Source organism: Oppia nitens, unplaced genomic scaffold (genome assembly GCF_028296485.1).
Source record: "Oppia nitens isolate AA-2021 unplaced genomic scaffold, nextdenovo-longstitch-racon4-pilon3 scaffold16_pilon_pilon_pilon, whole genome shotgun sequence".
Classification (NCBI taxonomy): domain Eukaryota; kingdom Metazoa; phylum Arthropoda; class Arachnida; order Sarcoptiformes; family Oppiidae; genus Oppia; species Oppia nitens.
In genome coordinates this window covers 2,049,866-2,072,517 of record NW_026533195.1, presented here as the reverse complement: position 1 = coordinate 2,072,517, position 22,652 = coordinate 2,049,866, and the positions used below count along the sequence as shown (strand labels likewise).

The window sequence follows — 22,652 nt, the reverse complement described above, 5'->3', positions numbered from 1 at the left end:
ATTAAAAAATACAAAATTATAAATTTTTCAATAAAAAAAATAAATAAAAAAAAATAATTAAAATCCATAATTTAATGTATATTTCGTTGACTGTGATAATAGTTTTCGCGAAACGTTTCCAAACTATTAAGTAGTCTTAGCTGAAGATAATGTAGTCTATGATCAAACAAACAAACAAACATTAAAAATAAATATTAAATTATTTAATATTTAAAAAAAAATATTATTATTATTATTAAAAAAAACTAATAATAATAACATACTGGCCATTGTTTTGCTGTAATATTATTGTTCCAATTAGACGCTGAATATCGTCTAACAATGTTTCATAACATCTACGAAAATCATTTAATCGACGATCAGATCGATAGCCAATAATATTGTTTAAATCATCAATAGTTAGCAAATTGTTTTCATAGGCATTATTAACATAATATATAATATATTGTTTTAACGATTTAATAAGTCTAAATAAAATTATTATTATTATTATTATTAAAACAATTATTTATAATATATAATAATTTATTAATAAAAATTAAATTTAATTACCCAATGTTGTTTTCTGGTGTTAGCCTAATATATGAATCACCAAATGTATCTGGATTATATATTACTTGATAATCGATTATATTTCTAATATAATTGATAGCATTGATTTTGTCAAATATATTTTTAATAAGATCAACATAATCATTTTGCATAATTATTTATACTAATTATGAAATTATAAATAGGGTTGCAAATAACTGATGATAGACTGTAATATATATATATATATATATATATATATAGAGTGATAATAAATAATATTAATAATATATCTAAATAAAAATAAATAAATTATAAATCTAAATAAATCTAAATAAATCTAAATAAATTAATAAACTAAAAAAATAAACATATTTATATATACAATTTATATTTATTAGTTTATCATTGATGCAAAAATAAAAGATAAAATTAATAATAAATTATATATATATATATATATATATATATATATATCCGTAAAAATAATAATTAATTGATTATTAATGAAATTATTCAACAAAAAAAATATATTATCAATAACATTTAATTATTTCTAACTATTAATAAATATTTAAGTAAATAATAAGTAGTTTATAGATATTATTAATTACAATTATTATTAATATTGTAATACCTTTTTAGAAAAAAAATCAGATTTAATTTAAGTGTAAATATTTATAATGTATTAAGTTTTTCAATTTAAATCTAAGTTAAATAACAATAATCATTTAGTATTTTTGTTGATGATAATTATAAATTACAAAAAAAACAATTAACACATAATTAAGTAGTTAAGTGTTTGTGATTAATAATAATTAAACTAAATATTTAAAAAAATAAATTTATTATATTAATATAATTAGTAATAAGTGTTATATAAGTTATATATTATCAATATTTAATATTAATTACTGAAAAAAATAAATATTTTTAAAATATCAAAAAATTAATTACATTTATTAAGATAAATTATAGACGTATTAAGTAATCAATTAATTACTTAAAATATGTCAAATGATAATTTTATATATTAGTTTAGTTTATTTATTTATTTTTTAAAAAAATAACAAGTACATAACACTTAATAAAAAAAAGTTTTAATTACATTTTTAAAATAAATTTTTATAATATGATAAAGTAGATTTATTTATTTATATTGTATATAACAATATTATATCAATAGACAGTGAAATTACAAAATTTATATTTAAGTATTTCAGATATCAATTTTAGTATTAAAATATTTTAAATGAAAATTTTCAACAGTTTTCATTAAATTCATGTCAATGTTGCAGTTACTGTAAAAAAAATTTAATTAAATTAATTAATTAATTAGTAATAAATTAATTACTGTATAAATATATTTATAAATTTATTTTAAAAAGAAAATAATTATCTAAAAATATAACTTTTTTAATGTCGATTTTTGCATAAATTTTTGACCAAACAATTTCAATGTATACATAAAATTTCCATTCAAACGATCCTGGTCAATTGTATAGTTCAATGGTTGATAATTTTCTAGTATTTTAACAGTTATAGTGTCTAGAAAATTTTGACATGCTGATTTTTCTAAAAACTCATCAATTGCATTTTTCAGCTCAATTAGCATGCTATGAAAAATATAATTAATTATTTATTTATTTAATAAAACAATTATTTGCATTTATACTTTACCTTAATTTTTGTTTATTATTATTATTACCTGTATCATTATTGTCAATTGCTTGATTAAATTGACTAGATGATATTTTTATATAATCTAGTATATCTTCGATAATATATTCTAGGCCAGTCGATAAATTGGGTGTACTTAATTTCAAAGTACCATGATCATTTAAATTTATATTACTAATTGATGTCATGTTTTTTTTATTGTTGTTTTTGTTAAACACTCTATAATAATAAATAATAAAAAAAAACTCTAAATTTTTTTCAATTGTAATGTATAAAAATTTTTATTTAGTATTTATTAAAAAAATTTATATTTATATAGAAATAAATTAAATAAATAATTAATTTTATCAGTATTATTTTGAAAAAACAAAATAATTATTATTAATAATAAATATTATTTAATTAACATGAAAACAAATAACAATTAAACTGATTAATTATTTTCTAAAAATTGTAAACAAAAATTGTTATAATTTTTTTGTTTTTCCAAAAAAAAATATATCATTAAATAAGATATAAAAATATAATAGTTATTGTTTTTTTTCTAATTAATAATTAGTATTATTAATATTATTAAATTATTTATTTTAAATAATTATTTGACATTATTTTTAAAATGTAAAAAAACTCAATGTTATTAATTGATAATGTAATTGAAAATATTTATATTTTTAATTAACTATTAATCTGTTATCAAGTAATAATTTTTTTTTTTTTGATTATTATTTATAAATATTTACTCATTAAGTAAATGACATTTGAAATAGTCATATGATTTTGATTGAAATAATTAATTAATTAATAATATTATTGATATTATTATTATTATTAGTTATCATGTTTATTATTAATTATTAATAATAACAATAACAAAAAAAAAAATAGATTAAATAGCTAATTCTTAAACAATATTTATTACTTATAATTTGTACTAGATCATATGATGATGATGATGAATAAATATATATCTAAACTTTAAGAAAAAAATTAAAAAAATTAATTACTAAATTAATACGAAATACTATATCAATATAAACTTTAAAACATTAAATTCACGATAAAATGATAGGGCGTCGTTCACATATTACGTTCGCACTTTTTAAAAAATCTAGACCCCCTCCCTCCCCTATGTTCGCAATTGTTCGCATGTAGTCATTTAAAAAAATTACGTTCGCATGTCCCTAACCACTACCCCCCCCCACCACAAGAAATAAAATATTATCTAAATGCGAACGTTCTTAAAGACTATAACCCTCCCCTCCCCCTCGTTCGCAAAAGTTCGCTTTGGCCAACCCCCCCTCCCCTCAAGTGCGAACGTAATATGTGAACCACGCCTAGTTGAAAATAAAATTATTATTAAAAAAAACATTTAAAAAAACTATTACTGTTAATGTTAATTAAATTGATAAATTGATATAAGTTGATAAATATTAGAAAATAATTGATTTTATTATATTTTTATTATATTTACAAAAATTGTTTGTTACACTGATAGAAAAAAATATATATACAATTAAAATAATTATCATCATTTTAGTCTAATTTAGTAATTTTCTTTTAATAATATAATAAGCTATGACTCTTAACAGTATTGAATAAATAGTTAGCAAGGTACAATTTATATACAGATCATGCGGCTCCAATTTGACTACACTAATAATTTTGTCCAGGGTACTGACACTATGAAATCTATTGAACGTATCCAAACCAAACTGTGTCATATTGGCTGTAGAATCAGCCCAATCCATACAATCGTTAACAATAGACATGTCGACACCCATTTGGCAGCCTAACTGTTCCATCGATATGGGATAGTCAGCTGAATTAGGACAAGGCTTAATATTGAAACCTTGTAGTAGTAGTGCTTCGCCACCCAACCTACAATATATATATAAATATATTTGATTAATTAATTACATAAATTATGTTTGTAACCATAAATTACGTTTGTAACCATAAATTACGTTTGTAACCATAAATTACATTTGAAACCATAAATTACGTTAGTTTAACATAAATTGCATTAGTAAACATAAATTATATTTGAAAGAATAAATTACGTTTGTATAGATATATTATGTTTGTATTCATAAATTACGTTACTATACATAAATTGTTTGTAAAAATAAATTACGTTTGTAAAACATAAATTACGTTTCTAATTATAAATTTTGTTTGCATACATAAATTACGTTTGCATACATAAATTACGTATGTTAACATAAATTACGTATATTGTATATATATATATATATCAATATATTTACCTAAATATTGATAAATAGGAAAACCATTGGAAATAGACGGGCATTTGTCTAATCAATATAATACAGCCGCTAAACATAAAATTGCCGGCAAATATCACGGAAAAAATAACCAAACCGGGCATAACATTATTAATGAATAGACTCGATAGAAATATGCCCAAACTGTGCGATACGTTAGCAATAACCAGAAATATAGAGGTAACTGAGCACAGATACCATAGATCCCAATCCCGGTCGGCAATGATGACCACTTCGATAATACTGTAGACAACTGTAAACAGTATGATAATCGGTAGGTCTACCAATGTTTTGCTTATGTAGTACGACTTGAATGAATACCAATTGTTAAAATGTTCCTGGTGTATGAAAAAAAATAAAATAATAAATTTAACTTGTTAATAAAATAAAAAAAATAGAATAGTATAGCTTATCTAGATAAATTAACCAAAAATGTAAATATTTATATATATAAACTTGATTTAAATAAAAAAAATTTATTTAGCTAAAAATATAAACTAATTTATCCTGGATAGATTTAGCTAATAAATAAATTAGTTAATTAATTTACCTTGATCATAGTATTAAGTTCCAGTGCCAGTGTAAACAACGTGGGAAATACACCAATCAAATGGGCAAATAGTAGACCGGCTGCTATATTGGTCAGGTATATAACAAATTTTAGGCCAACATTCAGGGTAATATGATCGCGGTCAACTGTGGCAACTAGTTTGGCAGCCGTCCATAGGCTCATACATTCAATATCCGGCTGATCGGTACTGTTTACCTCCAGTAGGGCTGCCTTACGTGTTATTAATACCATTACCAGTGCGACCAACCGTAGCCAGACTACCAGTGCCGAACGGCGGGCTACGAGTGCCGACCGTCGAGTTAGTATCCAAGTGTCCATCACTTGACGCCATACTGTGCGCTGGCATCTCTGAGCCCGATTGTTGACCATAGCATTACGACTACTGTTTCCCCGACGATGACTACTACTACTCGACTGGTCGACAATTAGCTCGTGTTTGGCAATTGTATGCGTGTTTAGCAACGCGCGTGACTTTTGCCGTTCGTAGGCGACCAACGTTTCAATTGGCTAAACATATATATATATATATATAAGATATGAATAGATAGTATAGTAATTAAAGTTTTATATATCATGAGATATCATACATACATCAGATCCATGTCCACCACTGGCCATCTCTATGACATAATCGGCCGGATTATGAAATACCTAAACATTTATATATATATATATATATATATATATATATATATATATATCGATATATATTGTATAGTAGTTAACACACAAATAATTAAAAAATAAATTATCTGTATTTTAATAAGTAATATATATATATTGAAAAGTTATGTAATCTATATGTTTTGGATTTATATATATATATATATAAATATGTTATGGGACTTACGGGACAATTGAGACCAAATGCCGACAAATGTTCAACCAGTGTCTGAGTGGGTCCACTATAGACACATTGGCCGCCAACCGATAGTACATATATGTTGTCGAAAAAACCTAACAATCTGGCGGTCGGCTGATGTATGGACGCACCGATTATCAACGGTTCCCGATTCGATGACAAAGTTTTCAATAGTGACAGACACTGATAGGAGGAACGAGAGTCCAAACCGGTAGTCGGTTCGTCCAATAGTAAGATATTTGGTGAAAATATCAATTCCAAGGCAATGGACAGTCGTTTTTTCTGACCGCCACTAATACTGCCGGTCCTAACATGCGAACAGCCAACCAGTCCTATGGCTTTCAACAATTGTTGAACATATAGATCATCATCGGATAGTTGCGGCGGTGTTATTGTTGTTGATAAGCTCTGGGAGGCTAACGGTTTGTCTATTGTTTTATCATCACTACTACTACTACTACTACTGTGTCTTAACATTGCAATAGTTTCTCGTTTAGTATTATTATTATCAATGACTTCCTGATCGTCAATATAATCATTGATATTATATTTACGATCTAACGGTTCCTCTTTTACATTATTATTAGTATCACTACTACTACTACCTAAACCATGGCTAACCATTTGTACGGCAGCAGCACCGGTATGAAACAAATCGTACCGTTTATTACTGATTGCATTACCGGCCAATTGCAAGGCATACCTAAGCGCTTCGTCTACTGTCAGCTCATTGACCAGTGAATCGTTCTGTGCGTTGTAGGCTATCCTCAGTTTGACTTTCCTTTAATATCATAAATAAATAAATAAATATTTAAAAAAAAATATATAATTTAAGATTAAATATATTTATATATATATATATTAAAAATATTATTTTATATGTATTTATAATAATTTTAATAAAATAATTAAATTATTATTTTTTAATTCATAATCTCTTAATTACTATATATAAATTGTTTATAAAAATATATTTAAATTATTCAAATAAGTCAACAATTAATTTGTTACAGTTTTTATTATAATAACAAAATAATAACTAAAATTTTTAAATATTATTTTATTTGAGTTATTTTTTCTAAATTTTTGCTATAGATATCAATAGATATCAAATTTTAGCTAAATTACTGTAAAGTATTTATTTTTTTTATCAATTAAAATATAATAATTAATGCAAAAAAAATTATAAATATAAACTTTAAATGCAAATAGAAAAAATATGTATTAAATAAATAAAATAATTTACTATTAAATAAACCATTTAAAAGAAATTTTATGTTTATATATTAAGTTACTTTTATTAAATTTTTAAAAAATTAAATGTAATCTCAAGTCTAGCAGATTTAGTTAAAATTTATATTAAATTTTCAATATTTTATATAATTTATTTGTTACAGTTTTTATTGTTATTTTTATATTATTTCTAAATTTATTTAATTTCTAATTTTAAATTATATTATATAAATTTACAGTAATATAAAAAATTTTAATGAAATATAATTTTTAAATAAATTTAATTAATTTTTTTTAAAATACATTCCTCCCTCCGAAACTATATATAAAATTTATATAAAATGTATATATCTTTCAAATAAGTCAATCATTAATTTGTTACAGTTTTTAAAACAAAATAAATATATATAAAATTAGATATAAATAATTACTATTAGTTTAATTTAAATTTTTATAAATAATTTATTTTCAAAAATAATTTATTTATAACAGTTCTAAAAAATTAAATATTATAATAACTCAAATTTTATAATAACTTATAAAACATATACATATACCTCTATATATCTTAAATTAATTACTATAATATTAAAATTAATTTTTTTTACTAATTATTGAAATATATAATTAAATTAAATAAATTCTAAAGTTTTTAATTATATAAAAATACAGATAATATATATATATATATATATATATATATATCGAAAGTTATTTTAATAAATAAAAAATTTAATAGTAATTAGTAGCAAATAATTAAATCTAATATATTTAAATTAATAATTATTAAAAATTAATTTTCAATATTTATTTATCTAGTTTTATATACCAAGACTTACTTATTGCTACTATGTTTAGCCCATACCCGACCCGATAGGCCTGTCCTACGTTTTCCTAATAGACATTCAATAAATGTTGATTTCCCGGCACCCGATGGTCCCAATATACCAGTCAACTGTCCACTGGATAACTGGCCGTTCAGATCATTGATTATAAATTTGTTTGCTTTTTGTTTGTTGTTGTCTACTAATTCATAGGACAGTCCTTTCCAATAGATATTAATACGATTATCATTAAAACAATTATCATTTATTGGATTATTATTATTATTATTATTATTATTAACATTATTTAATATATCCATAATTTTATAACAATAATAAAGATTTATTTTTTTTAAACCATAAAACAATTTTAATATATTTACTAATAGTTATTATTAATTGAAAACTATATAATAAAAAATATTTACTTTAGTATTTGTTTTTTTCAAAAATAAAACTAAAATCTAAACAAAAAATAATGTCTAATGTATTGATCTTTTAATATACTGTATATATATATTAATGATTTATAAATTAAATTTTTTTGAAAAATGTTTTAAACATTGTTTTAACTATTGATTAAATTAAAGGGAAATTTTTAATATTATGTACTTAAGAGTGTATTTTTTAAAAATAAAATAATAATTTTTAATTAATCTATGTAATTAGTTTAATGTAATTTTCTTACCATAATTATTGGTAATATTAATTATTAATAGTTTATCAATAAATAAAAACTAAAATAAAATAAATAAAAACTAGTAATCAAATTTGATAAAGCAATTGACATTGAATTTTAATATTTCCATATAAATTAGTTATTAAAAGAAAAATGCTATAATTGTATTTATAAATAGTTAATATTGTAATTATAAATACATTAGTACTAAACATATATATATAAATTTTATTATATATATATAAGTACTTATATATAATATTTACTTAATATAAAGTCTATATAAACTTTATATTAAGTAAATATTATATATATATTAATATATATATTATACAGAAAACTAGTTTTATGATAATAATAATAATAAATTCAGAATCAAAAAAATCATATGAAATTAAATTTAATTTCAATTGAAAATTGTATAATAAATCAATTGATTACTTACTTACTTATGACAGTAAGTTTATTTATTTTTATAATATTTATTTAAGTATTCAACAATTGTTGTCTAAATAAGTTTATAATTTATTAATATTTTCATAATTAATATTTCAAAATTTTATTTTATTTTTATATATAATATATTTTTTAAAATAAAATAAATGACTTATTTAATTGCTTGTTGCTATGTGTTGTTGAAATAGACAATTATATAACAATATAATATTATTTTAAATAAAATTTTTTGTTGTTGTTACTGTGAAATATTATGTATTATTTAAATATTTTTTTTTTAAAATAATGATTAATTAAATAATAATGTATATAATTTTTTTTATTAATAAATTAATCATAATGTTCATGGTCAAATAATATTTTATAGTTTATAATTTCTATTATTAATAAAAATTATTTAAAATTAATGATTACTAATACATTTTATAAAAATTATTTATATGGTTAATAAATCATCAATAACTTATTAATATTTATATTAATATTATTATTGACATATATATATATATATATATAATACTATTGATTACACCAATAAATTTTTTAAGGTTATAATTTTTCCAGTATAAAATAGCAATATATTAATTACATATTTAAATATTTTTTTTAAATGATACATATTTGTCAAGTATTCAAGTATTTATATATATTTTTTTGCTAAATACTGTAAAAATAAATATTTAAATTTACATACATACACAAAAAAACTGTAAACATTTAATTTTTAATTAAAAATAGATATTTAAATATAAATTTATATATATATTATATTAAATAATTTAATTTCGGAAATAATTAAGAAATAAATTTTTTAAATAAAAAAGTTTTATTTCATATTAATATTTAAAAAAATCATTAGTTTTGAAAAAACTAATTTTTAAATCAAATATTTTTTTTGTTAACATATTTATGTATGTATACAAAGTTATATAAATATATAAATATAATTTTTTTTTAATAATAAAAAAAAGTTATAATAATTTTTATTTAACACTTGTCCGATATTTTAATACATAATAGGCTAATATACGCAATACTATTGTATGCACTAATAGTAATAAAATACTAATAGTAAGTGTATTATCGTTTAGACCGTAAAAGTCTAGCATTTTTGACGGATTAGTCGATAGTAGGAAGCGATTGAATGCCGACAAACCGTTTGCGGTAACATTTTCCGTACTATGAGACCAATCCATACAATCGTTGATTACCGACATATCCATACCTAAGTGATGGCTCAGGTGGCTAAATGTTATCGGCTCCAGAGCACCGGGACATCTATCGAAACCAAATACTATGACCAACATGGCCTCACCGGCTAATCTATAAAAATTAATAAATAAATATAATTAATTAAAATATTTAAATTTAAAAAAAAAATTATAATAATTATTAGAATTTATTTTTTTCATAAAATTATTAATTAATTATTTATTTAAAACCTAGAATAAAAATTATATATATTTATAATATTGTATAATGTGTGCAATTGAATAATAGAAAATTATACTAGATAAATAAATAAATAAATAAATAATATTTTTTTTTAATAATAAGTTATAAAATGTTATATTATTTGTTAAATATGGTAAATAGACTGTAATATTTTATAAACTAGATAAATGTCAAATATATTTATTTAAAAAATAGCATAATTAGTTTAGATTAAAAAATGCATTAAAATTTTATTATGCTATTTTAAGCATATATATATATATATATTACATAGTCAATATAAAATAATGATTTATTATTAATATTTTTTTTAATATTACACATATTTAGCGCATACAAAAAATTAACATAAAAGTTTAATATTAATATATTTTTTTAAAAAAAATATTAATAAATTAATTTTAATATTAATAAATTAAACATAATTTTAAAATTAATAAATTAATTTTAATAAATTATTACCTAAACAATGATAAATAGGTTAGTTGTTGTATCCAATAGGGCATAACACTGATAGGTAGGAGATTACCGCTAAACATAATCTGCGGTACCATTAGTAACAATAGGGATATAAGACTGGCCTTAATATTGTTGATGAAAAATGCCGAAACCAATAGACCGAGACTATGGGACGCTATCGATACCAATAGGACGACCAATTGGGTTAATAGATAGCGTTTCGGATCCCATTCCTCGCCGGTTATCCACCACATAACGGTTACGTAGATTACGGGTATGACCACTACTACGGGTATGTCGACAATTGATTTGGCCATAAAGTATGACCACGTAGTATACCATTTGTTGAACCTTTCCTTTATTTATTTAATTTAATACACCCATAAAAATTGAAAATTAAATTATTTTTTTGTTTTTTTTTGAAAATTAGATAATAGAAAAATAAAAAATCAAATTATTTAATAATAATAATAAACTAAATAATTATTTTTATCTATATTTTTGTTTTGTTATTTTTTTGGGGGGGAGGGGGTGCTTATTGTTATGTTATATATTTATATATAGATATATTTTAAAAACTATAACAAATTAATTATTAATAAACTTTATAGTTAATAATATTTTAATAATTGCAATTTTTTTTATAGACAATCAATCAAGCCAAATTATTTAGTTATAGTAAAATATTGTTATATATAAATAAATCATAATAACAATAATAATATATTAAATAAATAAATTATTATGATTAGTACTTATAATTGTTGAAAAATAACTCAAAAAAAAATAAAAAAAAATAAAACTTGACTACAGTATATAACCTAGTTTATTTGTATATATATTTTTTATCAATAGATGTCACACACACACACACACACACACACACACACACACACAACACACACACACACACACACACTACTATTAAGTTTAAATTACTATAAGTAATCTGTACCGTAAATTGTTAATGCTATTTATTTGTAAATTTTTTTTTATATTATTTAAATAAAAATTAATATATAAACTTAAAATAATAATAATTAGGAATTATATCATATATATATATATATATATATTTAACAAAAATCTAACCTAACCTAACCCAACCCCCCCCCCCAAAGAAAATCTAACCAACCTTGACAAATGTATTTAGCTCAATGGGAAATGTGACCATGGTCGGTACTATGGTCACCAAATAGACAAACATTACTACGGACATAACGTTGCCAATGTGTCGGATATTGTTCATCGCACGTTGCGGGGTAACCGTACCGCCAATCATACCCCTGACCAGCCGGAAAACCGTATCCGAATCGGTACATATAGTATTCGAGTCATCGGCGGCGGCGGACAAGTTGTCCGATTGTCCGCCATTGCCGCCGTCGGCATCAGTATTCTCTATGAGTGTCAACTTGCGGGCCATTATCGACAGTCCCAGACCGACAATACGTAACCAAAATATTATCGGATGTCGATTGGTTACTACTGTCGACCGCCGAGTCAGACACCATAGATCACGGATTTGTTCGCCAACGGGCTTCTGGATGTCGGTTTGCGATCCGATGTCCGGCCTTTTTGAATAGACTACGATCTCGTGTTTGGCCACTTGTTTGCTGTTGGCGGCCAATACGGGTAGCATATGTTCCCGTTCGTAGTGGACAAGTGTGTCGATTGTCTGGTTTTATAATGATAATAATAAACAGGTATTTAATAGATGATAGTTAGTTAGTTAGTTAGTTAGTTAGTGTGTGTGTGTGTGTGTGTGTGTGTGTGTGTGTTTGAGCTTAGGAATGGGATGTGGGGTGGAGTGGGATGTGATGGGCTATCAGTATCAATATCTTACAGCTAATCCATGTGCGCCACTGGACACCTCTACGACATAATCGGCCGGATTATGAAAGATCTGGTTTAGTCATTGAAAATTAATAGACAAAAACATAAATAATAATTAATAGATTTGTAAATAATTAGGTTTAATTAATAATAAGTTTATTCGATAATTAGTTTAACTAATAATAGATTAATTAATTAATTAGTTTAATTAATAAGTATTTTTTTAAATATTAATAATTAGTTTAAATTATAAATAAACTTATTATATTAATAATATTTTTTTTATATATTAAATATATACAAATAATTAAATAGTTAACTGAAATGTTTATCTAATTTTAATGTTAGATAATTTTAAATATCAATAAACATTATTATTGATATATATATATACCGTATATATATATATATATATATGACTTACAGGACATGTCAGACCAAATGATGATAAGTGTTCAATGAGTGTCTGTGTGGGTCCACTATAGACACATTGGCCGCCAACCGATAGTACATATATATTGTCGAAAAATGCCAACAATCTGGCCGTCGGCTGATGTATGGATAGACCAATAATTAACGGTTCCCTATTGTAGGATAATGTTTTCAACAATGATAGACACTGATAGGAGGAACGGGAGTCCAATCCGGTAGTCGGTTCGTCCAATAGCAAGATATTTGGCGAAAATAGCAGCTCCAGGGCAATGGACAGTCGTTTTTTTTGGCCGCCACTTATCTGGGCTGCCCTAACCCGGGCACAGTTAGTCAGTCCGATAGCATTAATCATTGAATCAACATAGCTATCATTGGCTTTTGTTGTGCACTGACTATTGTCCTCACTTTTATTAGTAGTATCCAATAGTTTGTGGTCAACAATCTCCCGGTGCTTGTCGTCATCATCATCATCATCGACAACAACAATATTATTATTATTATTTGGTTCATCATATTGTTGTTGTTGTTGATGTTGGGGATCGGTATGAAAAAAATCGTACCGTTTATGTGTCTTACGGGTCAACTGGGATGCATACCTGAGCGCCTCCTCGACGGTCAGTTCATCAATCAGTGCATCGAACTGTGCATTATATGCCAATCTTATGTGAACTTTCCTAAATTATATGAATGATAATAATAATAATAATTTTTTTAATAATACTGATAATAGTTTAAACAATTTAACTTATTATTAGAAATTTTATTTATATAAATAATTTTTTATATTTTAAACCAAAAAGAAAATAAAATTATTTAACTAATAGTTATTATTATTATTAGTTTTTATTAGGATATAGTTAATTAATATGATTGATGATGATTGTATTATTATTTTTAATTGTTTTTAAGTTTGTATATAATACTCATAAAAAAACTTAATTTAATGTTAGTATAATATGAAACATTATTTTAAAATTAAATATGTAATAAAAATATTTAAATAATTAATATAATTAGATAAATAAGTATATATATTGAAAAATAATAATAATAATAAATAGTTTAAATATATTTTTTAAAAATATTATAATTTTAAAATTAATGTTTCAAAAAAATTAATAAAATAAAATAAAAATAGTTTACATACTTATCGACACTATGTTTAACCCAAACCCGTCCCTTTAGTCCAGTCCTACGTTTACCGGCCAAACACTCGATGAATGTTGATTTGCCGGCACCCGACGGTCCCAATATACCAGTCAACTGTCCACTAGATATATGGCCGTTCAGGTCATTGATAATTGTCTTTTTCTGTCGCAATCCATCATCGGTTTCATACGACAGTCCTTTCCAATAGAGATTAAGTCTATCATTGCTATCGCGTGAGGCATAACTCATAGGTATTTCCTCTTCAATATTATTATTATTATTATTATTATCAGTAGTAGTTGTTGTAGTAGTGGTAGTAGTTGTAGTAGACATTAGTTTTAATTTTTTTTTTTAATAAAATAATAATAATATTATTATTATTATTACATTTAATACTAAATTATTATATTTATTTAACAAACAAAAAAAATAATTTACAAAAATATTATATATCAAACAAAATATTAAATATGATATTATTATTTTTTACAGTAAAATATTTTCAAAAATACAATTTTATAACAAATATTAAATAATTTATATTATTTTCTAATAATTTAAAAAAAAAAATAATATATATTTTATTATTATATTAAACACTCACACACACACACACCAAACATCGTAAAAAATATTATTATTATTATAAAAAAAATTTAATTTATTTAAAAAATGTATAGTAAATTGAACAAGGACATTTTAACATCATTAACATCATCATCATCAGTGACATACAATTTGATTGAAACATCTATTGTATGTAAAAATAATTATAATTTAATAATAATAATAATAATTTAGTTGCAATAACTTGCAAAACTAGTACCAAAAAATTACTACTACTACTAAAAATAATTATATATTTACAGTTTTTTTTATTGTTTGTTAATTTTTTTTTAAAAAATTTTGATAACTACATGGTAAAATAAATATTATTATTATTTTTTTTTTCTAAAAAAAAAGTTTCTCAATACTAAAATCGATACAGTAGTATATATATATATATATAAAAAAACTAAATAATTTAATTGAAACTTTGATATTTTATTTGAAACATATTTTTAAGTTAAAAATTTTAACATTGATTTTTTTTTGTTGATTGTGATGACTATGATGTATTGATATATAATAATAATAATAATAATAATAAATATACAAGTATATTTAAGTACATATTTTTAATATACATATATATAATATTTACAATACATTTTTTCAAATGATAAAGTATATAATTATGTTATAAAATTTTATTGAAAAATTATTTTTTAAATAAAAAAAATGTTACGTGATAAAATGTAATTTTCTAGTTTGTATATTATTTATAAAATATATTATTTATAAAATATATTATTTATAAAATATATTATTTTTTTAGTGTTTAATGTTTTTATTATTTGATTTAAAAATTATTTTTTTGTTAAAAAAATTCAATAAATATAAAACTTTCATTAGTAGTAATTTTTATTATATCTAAATCATAAAAATTTTTATACATTTTTTTCAAAAAAATAAAAAACAATATAAAAATTAACTATTTTTTAAAAAAGAAAACATAATACTTATAACAAACTTAACGTTATTTATTATTATTATTATGCTAAATTTATTTTATTATTTAATTTTTAAATGAAATATTATATATTTTATATTATTAAAAAAAATCGTCAAGGTTAACTATTTAAATTATTAAATTTATATCCAATTTGTTTTTGTTGTTAGTATTTTTATAATATAGAAATATTTTTATGTATTTATTTTATTATGATTTCCAATTAGAAAAATAGTAATTAAATTAGAAAAATAATAATTATATTAATAATACTAAATATTTTTTTTTGAAAAATGTTTAAATTAAATTTTAGTTTTTAAAAATAATAACCAAAAACAAGTTAACAACTAGTTTTTATGATATACTAATATATATATTATATATTGATATTATTTATACAGTATATTATAGTTTGTCTATAGTCTAGAAACATTATGGGGAACAGGTAGGTCTAACTATAGGAACTGTATAAAAAACAGTTATCTCTAACTGGCATTCAAAATGGTAAATATAAGATACCGTTTTGTTGTTGTTGTTGTTGCTGTTTTAATGAACAAATTTACAGCATTTACAACAACAACAACATAAACTACTTAAGCAACTGATGGACAGTTGGGTTTTCTTTTACATTTAAGACAAACAATGATATCGACAGCAATGATGTTTGTCTATCAATGACTAAATATCTATAGATTTATTTTATTGATTGAAAAAGACAGTTAGTGTGAGTGTGTGTGTGTGATTGTGTGTATGTGTGTATTAGTGTGTATGTGTTAGTGTGTATGTGTTAGTGTGTATGTGTTAGTGTGTGTGTGTTAGTGTGTGTGTGTGTGTGTGTGTGTGTGTGTGTGTGTGTGTGTGTGTGTGTGTGTGTGTGTGTGTGTGTGTGTGTAAGTGTTTATAAACAATTGTAAACTAATAATATACAATTGCGATCATATATATAGCCTAATAGTTATTATTTGCTAATTAAAAATCAATTTATTAATTACACAAATTTCATTTTGATTAGATTTTTAATTTCTAACCCAAATAAACTTAATTGGAAAAATATTAATGAAATTATATAATAAATAATTACTAATGTTTTAATAAGTTTTAAAAATTTTATTTTAATAGCTTATTGATATATACTGTATAATACTAGTAGTAATATATGAAAACTTTAAAAAACTATTATTTTAATAATAAATCATTTAACTATGTATTTAAGCTATAATTATTAACAATTTCAAAATTTATTATTATTATTATTATAGATAATTATATTAACACTACTTTATTAAATAATAATGTCATAACAATATTTATTTTTAAAAAAAATAAAATATTTTAAAGTTTATAATACTTTATAATATATATGATTTAACAAAATTAGACATTTTTGATTTTTAAAAAATTTATTAGCTATTGTCAATTGTATAATGATAATTTTATTATTATTTAAAAAATAAAATAAATATATCAAGTAAATTTATTTCTAAATTAAATTATTAGTGACATTTTAGACGATAATAATAATAATAATAATAATAAATATTATTTTTGTTTGTTATTATTATTAGTTATAATAACAACAACAACAATAATAGGGGCAAAAGGAAAATATTTTATTAAATATTAAATAAATTAAAAATATTATTATTTATTTATTTACTTTTTTTTTGTTTCGTGTAATTTAAACAGTAAATTGTATTTTGTTTTCTAATCTACTTATAAATCACACATAAATTAATAACACATACAAAACACGAGAGAGAGAGAGAGAGAGAGAGAGAGAGAGAGAGTAATAGAGAGAGTAATAGAAAGAGAGAGAGAGTCTTATCATATATTGAATTATTATTATTATTATTACATAAATGATATAATAATTGTAATTATAATATGAAATGTTTATTACAGTTGTTTTTGTTTTATTATTATTATTATTATTATTATTATTATTACTATTTTATATGTGATTTTGAATTTTACACAAATATTTCCTTTTAATTAGGAAAAACTTTTCAGATATTATTTATTATTATTATTATTATTCAATAAATTTTTGTAAGAAATCAGTTTTACTTTTCATGAAAAGTTTATGAAAAATTTTAATACAAATAAAATATATTTTAGTTGTGACTTAAGTTATATTTGTATTATTTGTTATCAAAAAAAATTTTTGTATACATTTATGAATCTATTATTGAAAAATCAGTGACATTTACATTGAATTTTTTTTTGATGATATTATTTATTTTGCTAATTAACTATTTTTTTAATTGAAAATTATATTAAATTAATAATAAATAATTTAAATATAATATTCAAAACAAAAACTAATAATTCAATCATTAAGTTTGTGTAAAAGTAAATAATTAATAAATTTATTTAATCAGTTAATTCAAATTTTTTAATAATATTTTCAAGTTTAAATCTTTTTTATAAAAAAAATAATTTTTAATATATTAATAATTAATATATAAATTAATTAAAAAATCGAAATAAATAAATAAACAGAAAACATTTTGTAAAAATATTGAATTTATTTTTTTTGGTCATAAACTTGGAAATCGACAAAATATTTAAAAAATTAAATAAATAAAATTTTGTTTACAAACTTTTAATAATAATAATAATAATAATAATTTTTTTTAATAATAAAAAAAATGTCATCAATCTATTGTCTAAGTGATATATTCTGGAACCGGGAGGGCGACCCCCGGGTCCAGGGCTATCCATTGATGTCTGGCGGACCCATACCTATGCTTAGCATAATGTTTCTATATTTGCTATTTGTTAAACTATTGGGACCCCAACTAATGAGCTACCGGTGCTGCCGTCCAATTGAATTACGTACACCAATGCTCATCTATAACATAATGATGGTCCTATTGAACGGCTATTTCCTGTATGAATATGTATTTATTATTGAATTTGGCCGACGATTGGTTAATCTACAGGCGCCCGATCGTACCGATCGATCACCCAATGTTATACATGCCATCCAAATAATGTATTGGTTTTATTTGAGCAAATTTGTCGACCTAATGGATACAGTGTTTTTTGTATTGCGCAAAAAATTTAACCAGGTACCAATATTTATTTTTTATTTTTATTTTTAAATAATATAATTATTTAATTTAAATACTAGTTAGTAAAAAATAAATGGTGACTTTTTTAATACTCAAATTAATATATATATATTTATATCTATAGTTATATCTATAGTTATTAATGTCTATAGATTTTTATCTAAATTAATAATTTATATTAATTAATAATTTAATTTAAATTAATAATTTTTTATATTATATAAATAATATAATTTTTATATTTTTTATAATATTATTATTAATATATATAAATTATTTAAAAACCCTACAAGTTAATTTATTTAATAATATTATTATTAAGTAATTATTTAATAAATAATTTTTTTTTATAAATATTAATTAGTAAACATATTTGAAAACTATCGGATAATAAGTTATTATAATTATAATTATAAATATTATGTATTACATATTTTTTACAAAACTTGTCCCCGCCCAGGTAACAGTGCTGCACCTGTATCATCATTTTAGTGTACCGGTGCTCGGTTGGCTGGTCATCAAAGTCGATCCACTGGTACCGGCTATCCTATTATTTTGTCTACTAAATTCAACCTGTCACGTTATTATGTACTCCTACTATGCACTGGCAGCTTTCGGACCCAGTGTCCAAAAATATCTCTGGTGGAAACGGTATATCACTCAGATACAGGTGCGCTATTTACCTTACTATTTAATAGATATGCTTAATTGCTGTTTTTTAAAATAAATAAATAATAATTTTTACTATTATTTAAAATTTTATCTAGCTCATACAGTTTATCATATTGATGATCTATTCGCCATTGACTGTACCGTTTTATTTTGGCTACCGTCCCATCTATCTATGGCTAGGCCTGAGTCAACCGCCCATATTTTTATGCCTGTTTCTCAATTTTTATTGGAAAAGTTATACTAATACTACTAATAATAATAAAAATAAAAGTTATAATAATAATAATAATATTAACAAAAATAATGGTAAACAATTGGACCATGATGATAATAATAATCATCATCATATATCCAGGTGCAACAATTATATGACTATTTTGAAAAATTAATTAATCAATTATTTTATTTAATGTAAAATAATTAATTAATTAATTAATATATACCGTAGTGTTTTTTGAAGGGGTTTAAATTTTTTTTTTGTAAATATATATTAAATTAATTAAAATTAATGATTTTTGTTATAATAGTTTTATTTATTTGATATATTTGTATTTTTTTAATTAAAAATATCCAGGTATTTTGTTGTTGTTGTTGTTGAGTTAAATTAGTTATTAATTATATAGTAATTTACTATTGTTTTTATTGCCATTTATTTTTAGTATTCACAATATATATATTTTTTTTTGTTATTGAAAATATCTATTTAGATTTTTTAATTTTTTGTATAAATGTTAATATGTAAACATTTTTACAATTTAAATAATTAAAAAATATTTATATAAATAAAAGTGTTTATTTTTATATAAAAAAATAATTTTTTTAAATTAATAAATTTTAAATTAAATATTATTAAAATATCTTATATATATATATATATATATAAATTATTAACAAATTGTTTTAAGTTTAAAACATACAATATATATACTGTATATATTGAATTATTATATAATTAATGATAAATTAATAATACTAATAAATATTATTATAATTTATTTTATAAAAATATTGTACTTAAAAAATACTTAACTTAAAATTAAACTTAATTAATTTTTTTTATAAAGTTCATGGTTATTATCAATAGGGAGATTACCACAAAAAAATCAATATATTAAATATTTAATAATAATAATAGCAATTATTTTATTATCAAATTTAATTAATACATAATATTGTTGTTTATATGATATTTATAAAAAAAACTAAATTATTAATTTATTATTATATATTATCGATATATTGGTTTTTTAAAAAACATATATTGATATTAGTGTATAAAAATTTATTACTTTTTTAAAAAAAAATAATACTTGAAAATCTAGTTTAGTTTATTAATATATTAAAGTAATAATATATTAATATATACAGTAAAAGGGTAGTTAATTAATTAAAAATCTCATTTATATATATATATATATCGTACTTAAAGTATTACTTTGCAAACTAACTACTAGTGCTAACCCCCTCCCCCCTATCTAACCACCTAACCTACCCCTTTGGGTGTCAGTGCCCCTAGAGAAATTAGTAACAACCAACAACATAACAACAACAACAACAACAAAAAATCATAAATAAATAAATTAAAATTTTTTAGAAAAATATACATATTTTTACTGATTTTTTTAGATAAAGTTAATTTACTAATTATACATTAAATTAATTTGATTTTTAGTATTTATATATATATATATAAAATATAATATTTAAGTACATTTTAAATTATTGATTTCATAAAAACAAACTGTATTGTAGTTAATAATTTTTTTAAAAATCATATAAATATATATTAAATTAGTTTATCTATAAAATGTTTTTAAAAAGTATTATACTATTATTGTAAAAAAATATATTTTGATTTAACTAATTTTTTAAGTAAAATTTATATTTAACAAAATATTCGAGTAATTCAAAACAAATTTCATAATTAATTAATAAATAATATACATATAATTATTATTATTACTACTATAAAACTATAATTACTAAAACAATATCAATTACAAAAATATTAGTATTATTATTATTATTACAATATTATCATAAAACAAATAACCCTTTTAATATGCATATTTATTTATTTATTTAATTATATTATTAATATTAATATTATCAATGGGTTCAAATGCTAATATTTGATAAGATTATATATATATATACACATATATGCACTCCTGTATGTATATAATACAATATATATATACTGTATTATATATATATATATATATATATATATATATATATATATATATATATAGGAGTGCATTTATGTGTGTATATTATTACCCAAAAATAAAAATTATTTTAAATATATTCAAATATTTGTTGACAAATAAATAGACAATAAATGGATAATTTTAATATACTATAAAATAATAATAAATTATTAATAGAAATCAACAATCAAAAAAAAATCTAAATAATTATTTATTTAATTTTAACAAAAAAGATAAGATATACAAAATTGTAATAATAATAATAATAATAATAATAATACTGTATTATTAGTATTTAATTTTTTAATCAATAAAGTAAATAATGAGTTACAAAATTTGATTGAAATATTGTATTTTTTGTTTTGTTTTCAATAGAAAAATCAATAAATTTGAATTTAAATATTTAATAAACAAAAATACAATATACACTGTTTATTATAAAGTATAATCTATAAGTTATATCTATCAATCAATAGCATTGTAAAATTGATAATTATTAATAATAATAAATATTAAATTATATCAAGTTCAAATATTTAAATAAATTAAGTCTATAATAAATTTTATAATTTATATATATATATTTCATATATACTATGCAAACAAGCCTAACTAAATATACGGTATAATCTATTTTTAAAAAAAACTTATTATACTATAGTTTAGTTTAATAGAAAAGTTTATAAACT

The 22,652-nt window shown here is 20.8% G+C and overlaps 2 protein-coding genes and 1 long non-coding RNA gene across 3 annotated transcripts; all 3 read right to left on the bottom strand.

Annotated features, from left to right (window-relative positions):
* Positions 1-1,701: 1,701 nt before the first annotated feature.
* LOC128965118 (uncharacterized) lies at positions 1,702-2,492 on the bottom strand. Its single transcript, XR_008484682.1, has 3 exons — positions 2,212-2,492; positions 1,944-2,147; positions 1,702-1,832 (listed from the first exon to the last, which is right to left on the bottom strand). It is a non-coding gene; the product is annotated as an uncharacterized LOC128965118 (long non-coding RNA).
* Positions 2,493-3,105: 613 nt separating this feature from the next.
* Positions 3,106-8,231, bottom strand: LOC128965066 (ATP-binding cassette sub-family G member 1-like; the record flags this gene model as incomplete). Its single annotated transcript, XM_054311719.1, has 7 exons — positions 3,106-3,111; positions 3,792-4,089; positions 4,479-4,834; positions 5,047-5,574; positions 5,659-5,718; positions 5,918-6,710; positions 8,002-8,231. Coding segments are annotated over 7 exons (2,271 nt in total), but the record flags the coding sequence as incomplete, so codon positions are not given.
* Positions 8,232-10,119: 1,888 nt separating this feature from the next.
* LOC128965065 (ATP-binding cassette subfamily G member 4-like) lies at positions 10,120-14,705 on the bottom strand (the record flags this gene model as incomplete). The annotated part of the gene is made up of 6 exons (XM_054311718.1): positions 14,448-14,705; positions 13,293-13,974; positions 12,879-12,938; positions 12,171-12,710; positions 11,039-11,391; positions 10,120-10,444 (listed from the first exon to the last, which is right to left on the bottom strand). Coding segments are annotated over exons 1-6 (2,211 nt in total), but the record flags the coding sequence as incomplete, so codon positions are not given.
* Positions 14,706-22,652: the final 7,947 nt, after the last annotated feature.